At 34.0% G+C, this 13,224-nt stretch overlaps 1 protein-coding gene across 2 annotated transcripts; it reads left to right on the top strand.

Moving 5' to 3' along the window:
• Window positions 1-5,509: 5,509 nt before the first annotated feature.
• Window positions 5,510-12,890, top strand: LOC108335916 (uncharacterized). 2 transcript variants are annotated; one of them, XM_017572127.2, is made up of 8 exons: window positions 5,510-5,655; window positions 5,873-5,996; window positions 6,120-6,155; window positions 6,248-6,385; window positions 7,083-7,169; window positions 11,441-11,488; window positions 11,590-11,666; window positions 12,156-12,890. In XM_017572127.2, the coding sequence occupies exons 2-8, from the start codon at window positions 5,922-5,924 to the stop codon at window positions 12,289-12,291; spliced, it is 597 nt and encodes a 198-aa protein (XP_017427616.1). In that variant the 5' UTR covers window positions 5,510-5,655; window positions 5,873-5,921; the 3' UTR covers window positions 12,292-12,890. The 2 variants fall into 2 exon arrangements, with proteins under 2 accessions (XP_017427616.1, XP_017427617.1); XM_017572128.2 differs by having other exon boundaries at window positions 5,550-5,655; window positions 5,870-5,996.
• The last annotated feature ends 334 nt before the right edge of the window (window positions 12,891-13,224 follow it).

The raw sequence follows: 13,224 nt of genomic DNA, 5'->3' as shown, positions 1-13,224 counted from the left end.
TAAGAGCCTAGCTCTTCTCAAGAAACAGTTGGATAGGATAGATGAGTGTTGGTAACTATCATTTTTTTCATTGAATTTTGAAATTTGATGAAGAAAAATGTAACTCTTAAAGTTAGTTTTGGAAATTGGAGATGTAGGATGAAATGTTTAGAAATATATATGAAATAACCTAATGTTAGTTAAATTTAATTTGGATTTCTTATTCATATTGGATGATATGGGGTTTGTGATTGTGTAAGTTCCATAAGAAAAAAAAAGACATTACCTTTTACACCTCGTAAAACTTGCCCTCATCTTTTTCATTTCAAAATAGGTATTTTAAAAATAGTAAGATCTTTCTAAAATTAATACTTTGTAATATAAAAATTATGTTCTAATAAAATGAGTAAAGATAAGGATTGATTTTTATGGAGTGTAAGAAAAATATCCTCAACAACATAATGGAATTCTAGAATTGATTTTGCGGAATGGGACCATAGAGCTTTAGGGCAATTTTTTATTTGGACATAACACTAACGTGTTACCAATTTAATTTTTTAAATATATGATAAGATATAATATGATTTTTCTCAAACAAGGTTTTATGTTTCAATCTCACGCTTCACAAAAACTTCCTAGAAAAATCAACTTAGTCCAAATATAATAAAGTTTCTATAAAATAAAGTATGGTTTAAAAATTTTAGAACATGTTTTTCATAACATTTTCAAAATATTTTTTAGATTATATAATCTAAAACATATTCAAAAAATTATAGGCTTAATTTTTTTTTTGGTTGAAAAGTTATAAATAGATTCTTATTTTTGTTTTTGTTTCAATGAAGTTTTAATTTTTTAAAATTTAAATTAATTCTGTTTTTTATTAGTATCTTACGAATAACGTTAAAGACATTATATATCAATTTGTTGTAATTTTTATTAAATTTTAATTTTTTTGTAAAATTTTCTGTTATCACGTCTAAGATTTTGTAGTGTAAATATCAGTATTAAGTGTCACTTATTTACATTGTCTATTTTTCTTTTATAAATTATAATATTAATATAAAGTATCAAATATAAATTATTATTTATAAATATAATATTAATAAAATGTTAATAACCATTAAAATTAGTTTGATTTTAATTTCTTTATTGAATTAGTTATATTATTATGTCAGAAAATAATTTTATTAAAAAAATATAAATATAAATAATTTAAATACATTCTTATACTTTAAGTAATAAAATATTATTTTTGAATTTAACAAGTAAAATATTATTTTTTATTTTTAATTATAATAATATAATTAAATTTATGTAATAAATAACATATTTTATTTTTAAAAATAATGTCGGACCAAAGTAACATAACATAACAGCCTGAAATAAACATTTATCCGAAATGGAGGGTGCAGGTAAAGGCTATAGTTGCAGGAAGAGAAAGACCTTTTGAACCCGTATTACCTTTTATACTCTCTTTCATTCAATTAGTAACGTGGTTTTCTTTCTTCACCCATAAACACGGTAATCTTCAACCTATCCCTTATTATAATTTTGATTGACTATTTTGAAAGATATTTTATATTTAAAAAACATCTTATTGTAAGAATTTAGAAAATAAATTATTAAAGTGGATAAATATTTTAAAATAATGAGATTGACTTATTTTAATATTAAAAGTTTAATAAAATAAATAAAATTTTTATAAATGTGTTTTAAATTGTCTTTTTAAAACTTATTATCTGAGTTCTCTCTTCCTTATCTTTAAGAGATTTAACTCTTAAAACATTTGTTTAACGATTATGAGGTACATAGGTGATCACGATAGTGAGCATTTCACCTTTATCCAATCATTTCTTTATCGAGTAAGTTAGTTTTTACTCTTTTTTTCCTTTGTTATGATACCTTGAGAAACATGCAAATTTATTCTACCGCATGTGTCGTTTGATCTTCTCTTCTTGTTCCTTGTTGATAAGTGATTTCAATGATCTACTTGGTCAAAAATCTTGTGGTTTGTAGGTATAATTGTGTTCTCTTAGCGGAAATAGGGGTTGTTTGTTTTTTAGAGCCATTTAAGCTTTCCACCATGTAAGGGAAGCTAATGATTTCTTTATTTTTGAATTAAGAAGTATGAATTGTGGTTGCTAGGTTGCAAGGTTGATGTTCGATTGATTTTGTTATAATTTGAAATGGTTATTTAATGGTAATTGTGTTTTGATGAGTGTGTTTGGCTAATTGATGCATGATGTCATGAATGATTGTGAATTGGTACTTGTATGATATTTTGAATCCTGCTATTTATGAGCGTAAATTGTATAAAACTGATGTGGTATTGGAAAACAGAGAATAAATTAAGTTATAGGTTGGTTTTTTGTCTAAAATGGGGGGTTTTGTTAGACGAGAATTTGAGGTAATAGTCAAACAGGAGAAATTGAGTTCTTGGGTCTATTTTAGGGTCATGTAAAACTTGTAGAGACTTTTAGTTAATTAAAAATATGTTATTGAGTTGGTAAGTCAATTAGTTGAGTTTTTTATTTGTTTTAGAGGTTTTAATAGGTAAAAATCTAAAGGAATAGGTTTGTGTTAAAACTGAAGGTTTGAGATTTGTTTTTGAGTTAATTGTGACTTGTTTAGACCCTTAGTTTGCTAAATTCTGATTTATATGGTGTAGAATTGGTTATAGTGGTTGGGTTCGTTTAATGCATCTTGTTTCTAACCAAATGAGCAATGTGGTATTCCATTTCACCTATAAACATGCTTTCGTATCAATCCTAGTGTTAAAGAACCCAAATTGGTCATTTGGATAGGTCCGAGGTGCACCAGCATCAGAAAAATAGGTTGTTGTCATCTGTTATGGCTTTGAGTGGCTTTGAGTGAAGCTCAACGTTGGCAAACCATAGAGCTCACTATTGTTTGAGTGCTGAGCGCTCCCTTAGGGCGTTAAGTGGTGCAAAACGTGAAGAAAATGCTTTTGGCACGCTGAGCGCCAATCTTCCAATGGTGTTGGCGTTGGGCGTTCTGTTGTTGGTTTTGGTTGTGCATTATGTTCTCTCGTTTCATGTTGAGTTTTAACTGTTTTTTTAGTACTTTGATGAATGTTTAGTAATATTTATGGACTTGTATGATGAGGTTTACGTGAGGTCATAATATAGATAAATGGGATTGGAAAAGAATTATAAGGATGAAATTGTTAATGGTTGTTTCAAGTATTGTATGTATGAATGTAGGAGTTCAGTCTTGGGAATTATCCTAACACTCTAATTGTCACTCATTCTCAAGTAGAGAGGGGTGAGACATATGGTGAGAGTAGTAGGAGGTTTTAGTCTAGGGGCTTTATCTTCGCCTAAGACGCGGAACAAACTAATCTTGTGTGTGTGTGGTAGGGTGAAACCCATTGGCAATGACTTTATAGAACAGTACAGACCACTATAAGTGCATGACCCACCGTAACTCGACATCCATACATGTATCTGGATGGTCAAGTCTAGGTCTTAATGATATGCTTAAGATGTTTGTTTGATATTGGATAAAATGTAATGTATGATTTTTTGTGAAACTCCATGTTTAATTCTTTTAACATTACCTTACCTTTTTGTGTTTCTTTGATTGTAGTTTGCTTGTGTTTGTTTTTTTTTTTTGCAATGATCACCTGATTAGTATGAATAGAGGAAGACGATATTTCAGTAAAGTAGAGACACTGATAAAAGATGGTGCAAGCATGTAGTTAGGTCTAAAACAATTAGTTTATTTTGAAAGACTTTATATAAATAGTTATTTTTTTAGATTTTATTATATAAAATTTGACTATTAGTTATTTTTGGATAATTATGAAAATAATTTATTTTCACTTCAACCGTTTATATTTTATTGATTTGATGATGTTTTTTAGACAATGTTTTTAAACTACTTAAATAAGATGCTACATAAATATTCAATCTAAAATATATATAAAAAAATAAATTATAGATGATAGGTTTAGGAATTTAGATGTTACATAAATATTCAATCTAATATATATATATATATATATATATATATATATATATATATATATAAATACATTTTAGATGATAGGTTTAGGAAGATATTTCTAAATTTAAAAATGACTTTCAAAATATTTGTTTTAAATCTTTTTTTAATATTCTGAAATGATTATTTTGAAATATATTTTTAAATTTTAAAATAACTTCAGAATCCATATTTCTTTTTATATTTCGAAATATATATTTGCATTTAAAATTATTTTTATAATAATATTTTTAAAATATAAAACCATGTCCAAAATAACTATTTTGTCATTTTTGAATTTGAAAATACTTTATATAACACTCAAACTATAATATGTTTAAAATTATAAAGCTGTAATATTCACTCTATTCCTTATTAAAATTATAATAAAGTTCTTTACTCTTCTTTATTTTTAACCACATTCAAAAAATGTCTTTCGAAATATTCAATTTATAATGTATAAAACAATATATTCTTGAAATATTTGTTTTAGAAACTTTTTTAATATTCTAAAATGATTGTTTTAAAATATATTTTTAAATTAAAAAATAACATCCACAAGTGTTATTTTAATTTTTTTAATATTCTAAAATGACTATAGGAAATATAGATTCCGAAATATCTTCAAAAATAGTATTTCAGCAAATATAAAAAGATTAAAAAAAAACTATTTTGAAAGCTATTTTTGAATTTGAAAACATTTTTCGAAAAACTCCACTTGAAATGTGTTTAAAATTATATCTCGAAATAAACAAATATTTCCAAAGTTATTCAATAATATAATTTTAAACACATTCTAAAATAAATGTTTTAAAAGGTATTTTTAATTGAAAAATAACTTCCAAAAATATTCGTTGGGGAATATTTAAAAAAAATGCATTCCATTCCATTTAGATCATTCATTCACGTGCCATAACTTAGGATTCGTGATATTTGTTTGGGGATGAAGCCAGAAAGAGCTCTTTGGTTTCCACCATTCTGATTTTTTTCGGCTCTTTGCGCGACTGTTGGTGTGAGTGCCGTTCAACGGCGAGGAAGAAGACGATGGCCGCGTATGAAGGTGAAGAAAAAATGTTGGGGGTGTGTACTCGTCCTGGTGCGGGAGAACGATGAAGGAGAGGAACAGGGTAAAGTTGGAATATATGATTTTAAGGGGTGCAGGAAGAAAAGGATAGCAGTAACCCATTCCCTTAGGTCCACCAAGCGCAGCCCAACCCAAACACGCTCATCCACCCCTCTCTAACTCGCTCTCTCCGAATTCGCTGATCTAACTCTCACATTCTCTCAACAACACTAACTCACTCTGCAAGCCGCAGCACACTGCCTCACGCCGGCGCATAGTCCGGCGAAGACGCAACGGGCGTCGACGACGCCCGAAACAGCGAGCTTCGGCCTCCGCCCCGCGACATTCTCATTCATGGAAGCTTATTGAGTTGATTCTCTGACCCATAGTGGGTTTATGTGAATTAACAGCCCACCAAACCTTGGTGGGCCGGATCGGGTTCAACGTTTACAGCTTCGTTTCTCGTGGGCCGGGTCAGCCCATTTATAAGGTGGGCCAAAATGGGCCGGACTGCATATACCTACACTTGGTAGCAGTGCCAGAAGAACAAACTAGAGCTTCTGCGTCTGCTGCTGCTGGTTATTCTCACGTAGTTGGATTCCTCCCAGGTATTCTTACTTCTCTTATGCTTTTTTTTTTTATCTCAACTGTATCTTTTTTGTAATCACTACAGTGTTTAGCTTTGTTCATTCATTTGGGGTTAATTATCGACTTATCGTTCCCTAAATGAGTAATTGTAATATATAGTTGATTTTTGGGTTCCGTTTTTGGTTCACGTGAATTGCTTGAACGGGGTTGTAATTTTCCGCTTTTGATGTAAAGTAGGGTGGTGGTGGTGGAGGTGCTGTCCCCTGTTCTTTTCATTGGTGCAAAAATGCCACAAGATATAACTTACCAACACCCTTTGTTTGGTGGCAAAATATCTTGCACGTTCCCCAACAGGTTCCAGGTCATTCATTTTTGTTTTGTTTTGCATTTTCCTTATTCTTGTTTTCTCTGGATAAACCATTCGAAGACACTGTGTGTGTGTCTTTAATTTTGCTGAAATTAAGGTTATGGTTATTTCTTGTAGGATGTCAGCGACATTCGAGAAGTCCCTGATCATCAGGTCTTGTCATGCCTTTTTCACTTAGATTGTATTCTATGTTTTGCTTATTCCTTTTGCTGACTTGATTTTGGGGTATTGATGCTGCTGTATAGGAGGTGTTCGCCGACCCGAACCGAGACGAAAGCTTGATCATTGAGCTTTTAGAATTCAGGCCTGACGTTGCTGATGATGAGAGTGCTGTATGGTTTCTTCACGACCTTGCCAGTGAACAGGATGCTGAAGGAACTCTGGTATGTCGTCATTTCATCATGATTTCGTCATATTATCAGATTCTTTAAATGTTGCACTGTAATTGGTATATGGAAACTGAATTTTATGAAGTTCATCCTATTATGTGTTGACAATGAAAAATTGTGGATTGAATGAATGATACCAACGGTAGGTGTGCTGTGCTTTCTGAATATTTGATTGTTTTGCTTTTACCATACAGTATCATCTCCAGTGAAAAAAAATATGCTTTCGGGGCTTGGTTGATTTAGTTCCATAAGGGGTGCTATAATTTCTATGCTATTTAATTTATCAAAGTTTTCTTTTCAAAGTTTGTTTGTTGGTCCACGGTAGTTGTTTGATATGATCTTAAACTTTGTGTAAGTGTGTTCTATGTAGTTTAGGAGGTTTACCTGTCATTGATAATTGGAAGACTCTGTTCTCCCTTACAGCTAACTATAACATCGCTTGTGATATTTCTTCCTATTAATTCCAAAGTGGTTTGATTTATCAAAGCATTACACTACTTCAATTGCTGTGTAAAAGAGCATGTATTATCTCCCAACCCAACACACATTAACGGGAAAAGGAATTTCTCTTAGAGAAGATAGCTTTCTTTTAAAGCTATCCATTTAATGTCTTATTTGTTGCAAAATTTAATTGTTTCACGATTATCTAAGTTATTGCGTTATGATCATCTCGCCACTTTAAATTGATCAGGTTGTTGAGCAGTCAGGAGTTCTGGAAGCACCTGGTTTGACGTACTACAATACTCCTGCAGTTGTAACAACTGCAGTGGGTCAGATGGTAATGTTTCCACGTTTGTTTTGACCTTAATTTATGTTTGTACATCATTTCCTGATCATCTAAATGCGTCACCTTGGGACTAATTTTCTTACATTGTTTCTTATAACATCTCTGGATTGTTAATTAGATTTCACCATCTACTTGCGTGCCTTGTTATTTTCTATATTCGTTGTTCATAGATTGAGGGTGTGAAAAGACAGTGTTACGAGTCCAAAACTAGATCAACTTAACTTCCTGCTTATCTATTATTTATTACTCTTGAACTTGATATTATTTGATGATATCTTTATCATATAGATTACTTGTGTACTTGTATTCTAGCCTGTTTTCTTACTGCTCAGTGTTAATTGTATTTGTTAATTTGATTATTCATCTTGGTGGCCACCCATACCTGAATACTATTAAATCGATATCTACCCTTATTTTGCACTAATTTGGAGCATAGTTAGCTGCCTATTCATCAGTGTCAGTCTAAGTTTGCATATGATTTTTTCTGGTGTAGTGGTGCTAGGAGGACTTTCTTATAGTTGAAGTATGGTTTTTAGTCTGGTCTACCACTTCCTTAGATATTCACATATATATTAATCTCCTTATTGTCTGCAAATTGCTGATTATCTGAGAACTCAGGAACTTATCTAAGAAAAATGATTGACATTTGGTTTGATCTGTATATGCCTATGTACATCTCTATTTTCAATATGACATTATCAAATGGGTATTAAGTTCCATCTATGATATGTTCAATTTACTCAATAACCATCTTGAGTCAGACATGTCACGTGCCTCTCCATGGTTATAAAGCTGCATATTGTAATTGGCCCAAACACATGATCTACATATATGCTAGCTAAATAAAGATGAAGATCTAGATCTGTTTTGTGAAATCATGTTGGTTTTCCCCAATTGCACCATTTATTTATATTATTATTTCAGTAAAAATAATTTGATGGCTACAATTTAGTGCCATAAATGATCCTTATTTCTCAGTCTTGACTTGCGAACAACAGAAATACACTGGATTTCTGTAACTTCAAGACAGTGGAAATTGGCTAATTTTACATAATTGGACAAAATCATTTCCTTTATTAGTGTAATTTTGGATTTATGAAGATTTTTTTATCAGATATTTATGTTGGAGCTTTACAAGCTAAAAATACATGTGTTACTTTTATTATCGGTGTTTTAATAGTGGGTTATTTGTAATAGCATGATACTCATAGGTTGATTGCATTTCAGATTTTAATTTTGTTTTGGTAGATATTTTCGGGACCGAGACACAAACCTTTCTGACGCTTGAATCACGAGCTCCACCTGCTCCTTCCGCTTAGACCGCTCGGCTTCCACAGTTTGACTTCCGTCTAGGCCGTTCGGTCATGTCAGTCTTGGCCGATCGGTTGCCTTCGTGCCCCAGGGTGGAGTTACCTGCAAAAGATACTCCGACGCTCAAGTTAGACGTGTGATTTGAAGAGCCTCGGCTCTTGGTTGAGTATTTAGTGAAAAATTATCACTGTTGAATGTTTGGATGTTATGAAGGGTGAATTGAACGTAAGTGGAACCTACCTGGCTTTCGGTCCTGGCTTTGTATTTATAATTTACCTCATGGATCCTGAGCTGATACAAGTCCAATAAAATATAAACAGAATAAGATATAAACAGATTACCTGAAAACCCGGTTGGTTGTTTATAACCTGCTTTATCAATATCTTTAATTAGATATTCTTTGATTATTTTATCATCTGCTGGACTGTTGGCCCAACAATAGCGTAAGCGTTGGCCCAATTGCGGTCCAATCTTTGACCTGAGTGGATGGACTGAACGGTGCTGATTGTTAACCGTTCGGCCTCCACTGGGTACGATACATTATTCCCCCCAAGTCCGAGTTAAGCGTTCGGCTTTAGCCTTGGTTAACTATAGGACTTATGAGTTTGAGGGAGGCTGATTTTCCTGTAGTGAGGAGTTTGCTTTCCATGTAAACATGAACCGAGAAGGATTTACCTCTCGGCCTTCAACATGAACCGAGAGGGATTTACCTCTCGGCCTTCAACATGAACCTGAACCGAGAGGGATTTACCTCTCGGCCTTCAACATGAACCGAGAGGGAATTACCTCTCGGCCTTCAACATGAATCGAGAGGGATTTACCTCTCAGCCTTCAACATGAACAGAGAGGGATTTACCTCTCGGTCTTTGATTTTGACCTAGGAGTTCCTCCTAGGGAGCGAATTTTACCGTTCGATTTATAGTACACGGGGGACTGTCTTCACCGTTCGGTTTATAACTTCAGTTTGTTGGCGAGAGGGTTTTACCTCTCGGTCTTTATCTTCAACATTATCGAGAGGACTTTACCTCTCTGCCGAGAGGGTTTTACCGCTGGTCTTCAACATCATCGAGAGGGATTTACCACTTGGCCGAGAGGGATTTACCGCTCGGTCTTTGAGCTAGGAGTTCTTCCTAGTGAACGGGCTTTACCGTTCGGCTTTGAGAGGGCTTTACCTCCCTGCTTTGACTTTGACCTAGGAGTTCTTCCTAGAGAACGGGCTTTACCATTCGGCTTTGAGAAGGCTTTACCTCCTTGCTTTGTCTTCAACGAGAGGGATTTACCTATCGGTCTTTGTCTTCAACGAGAGGGATTTACCTCTCGGTCTTTGACTTTGACCTAGGAGCTCTTCCTAGAGAACGAGCTTTACTGTTCGGCTCGGACCAGGTGTTTTTCAGATAACGTTCCTGGGTTTTGTTTACGAGAGTGACAGTTCGTTTAGAACTTTTATCACCGCTCGGTTTGGACTAGGTGTTTTTCACATAACGCCCCTGGGTTTTGTTTACGAGAGTGACAATTCGTTTAGAACTTTTATCACCGCTCGGTTTGGACCAGGTGTTTTTCACATAACGCCCCTGGGTTTTGTTTACGAGAGTGACAATTCATTTAGAACTTTTATCACCGCTCGGTTTGGACCAGGTGCTTTTCACATAACATCCCTGGTTTTGTTTACGAGACTGACAGTTCGTTTAGAACTTTTATCACCACTCGGTTTTGACCAGGTGTTTTTCACATAACGCCCCTGGGTTTTGTTTACGAGAGTGATAGTTCATTTAGAACTTTTATCACCGCTCGATTCTTGCCCTCCTCTTGGAGGAGTGGTCTGCATGGACCTGTCACCTGTACTGTGAAGCCGAACAGCTGAATACCAATGAGGCCGAATGGCCGAGCTGTTGCATGGTTGAACACTTGATGCCAAATTTGGCTAAGTGGTGAGTGCATTAATAAATCTTCAACAATATTATAATATTGAATTAAGATATTTAAATTAAATCATATAGATTAAATAATAAAATGAATTTATATCAAAATAATTATCTGTAAAGCCGTAGAAGCTTGTTGACGTTGATGGTGAGACTGCATCCATGTCCGGTTCCTTGTGGTTATAAGGGATGCCCCTCGGTCCCACGGTGGGCGCCAAAATGTTTCGGTTGATATTTTCGGGACCGAGCCACAAACCTTTTTGACGCTTGAATCACGAGCTCCACCTGCTACTTCCGCTTAGACCGCTCGGCTTCCACAATTTGACTTCTGTCTAGGCCGTTCGGTCATGTCAGTCTTGGCCGATCGGTTGCCTTCGTGTCCCAGGGGGGAGTTACCTGCAAAAGATACTCCGACGCTCAAGTTAGGCGTGTGATTTGAAGAACCTCGGCTCTTGGTTGAGTATTTAGTGAAAGATTATCACTATTGAATGTTTGGATGTTATGAAGGGTAAATTGAACGTAAGTGGAACCTACCTGGCTTTCGGTCCTGGCTTTGTATTTATAATTTACCTCATGGATTCTGAGCTGATACAAGCCCAATAAAATATAAACAGAATAAGATATAAACAGATTATCTGAAAATTCGGTTGGTTGTTTATAACCTGCTTTATCAATATCTTTAATAATTAGATATTCTTTGATTATTTTATCATCTGTTGGACTGTTGGCCCAACAATAGCTTAAGCGCTGTCCCAATTGCGGCCCAATCTTTGATTCAAATTTCAATTTAACTCACTTATAGGTTTAAAATATGTTCTTGTCTTTCTATTCCTATATTAGTTCGGATTTTAATTAATTAATTTATTTTTTATTTATTTATTTTTATTTTCTTGTAAGAGAAAATTGATTCCTTTTTCATATCGCCGTTTTCAAGGTTGTTCTTTATATAATGTGTGCAAGTGAGTTTATTAAAGAGTTTTGCGCCACCGCGCATGTTTTCAATCACTTACAGTCATATGGAATTGTTGGCAGGCAATTTCCAAAGGTCGGCAAGGAAGGGAAGCACAAAATATTGTGAAAGTAGGTTTCGCGTTACTTCAACATTTGCTAATGGTAATTTGACAATGTTACTACATCGACTGATCTTTGATTCATTCCAAAATTGTTTAATTTTTTTTCAGGTTTATTTGGCAAATTTGCGTCTTAAAGAAGTTGATACCGACGTTCTAATCACTGCATACGAGCCAATTGTTATAAAGTAAGTTCTAGAATATCTTTTTCATGACAATAAGCTCTTCCCTAACTTGTCTAGTAATTCAAGTTATGACTGATTGGGTGAGTTCTATTGAGTTTAGGTGGATGTTCAGGTTTTGTTTAAACTTTTTATTTGTCTAATTACGCTCATCCCCTGTAGTTTAAAAGTCTAATGAAATCACAGCCAATACTCGTCCCCTTTTTGACATTAGTTTGACCTCTCTAATCCATATATAAGAAATCAGGAGGGTTTTGTCAATAAAAAAATATTCAAAGTATTATTCTGGTATATACCCAATATTATGAGTGCAATTGATCTTTCCTTTGGGTGGAAAATTATCCTTTCTGGTGTTAACATGTAATTGATCGTGTAAATCTTCAACTGCTAGAGTTAAGCAAATCAAATAAAAAATCAAAGGAAATATCATCTATTCTAGTGAAAGCTCTACATCATGTGCTAGACATACATTTTGATTCTATTCTATGTCTTCAGTCCTTTGAGCGAAAGCGCAGACACAGTTGGTGCTGGTGTAGCCGTTCCAGCTGCTCAAGTTGGATGTACGCCCATGGATGAGGTCTTTAAACTGGCTGTTACAAGCTTCAGGGTTCTTGACTGGAGTCTTTTTTGATGCAAGACCCTAGGTATGCCGGGAGCAAGTTTTTGCTAAACTGTGTGGAGCCAGGCTTTAACCGTTTTTATTTTAGTGAAATTTGGGAAAGGTGCAAATACCATTTTGATCACTGTATATTCCTCATGTGTTTTTTCTTTGGTCCATAAGTACTCCAATTTTTTGGCATTTGGTCATGTTTCATGATTTCACTTAGTTAACTTGTTTGGATTGTCACTTGTAACTGGATAGAATAATGTGTTCGGAAATGTCAGTGACTTTTCCCTTTAAGGAGGTGGTAGATTGGAGTTTGTAATAATGGTTAGCGTTACTTTAGATGTTGCTTTATACCCAGCAACCTGGGACAGGAACAACGTGCCTCCTGGAAGCACTGTGATTGCAGCACAAAAGGGCCATAGCCACCAGCTTGTACGTGGTAGGGTTATCTATTATTGAGTTTTGGTGGGCAAAGTAGTATGGACAAAATGATGAAACACTTGAAGAGAGACTTGTAGACAAGCTTTGCCTAGTATGGACTTTCAAATCAATAGGTGACAGACATGTTTCGTGTTAGAGATGAACTTGCATTTAAAAATGTCTTTGTACAAGTCAGACATCAATTTCAGTACTTAAGTTATAGTAGATAATGATAGGATTTCATGACTGAACAGGATTAAGTGACAACAGAGTTAAAAAGACTCCAATTCGTTTCATGAATAAACAAATATATCTAATCTTTATTTGCTTTTTTTTTTCCTTTATAAAATCAAATTGTGTAGTTTCTTAACGCTCTTTTATTCATGGAACGTCAAAGAGAAAACAAGACATGATATTATCCTGTAATATAATACATCTATCAAACATAATATGGCATGAAAATTTCAGAAATTCTATGTCCTTGAAAGAATTAGAACAATTTGTTTGGTTCCAAGTCTTACGCATACTTTTCATGCT

Source organism: Vigna angularis, chromosome 10 (genome assembly GCF_016808095.1).
Source record: "Vigna angularis cultivar LongXiaoDou No.4 chromosome 10, ASM1680809v1, whole genome shotgun sequence".
Lineage (NCBI taxonomy): Eukaryota > Viridiplantae > Streptophyta > Magnoliopsida > Fabales > Fabaceae > Vigna > Vigna angularis.
This window is presented reverse-complemented; position numbering and strand designations above follow the sequence as displayed.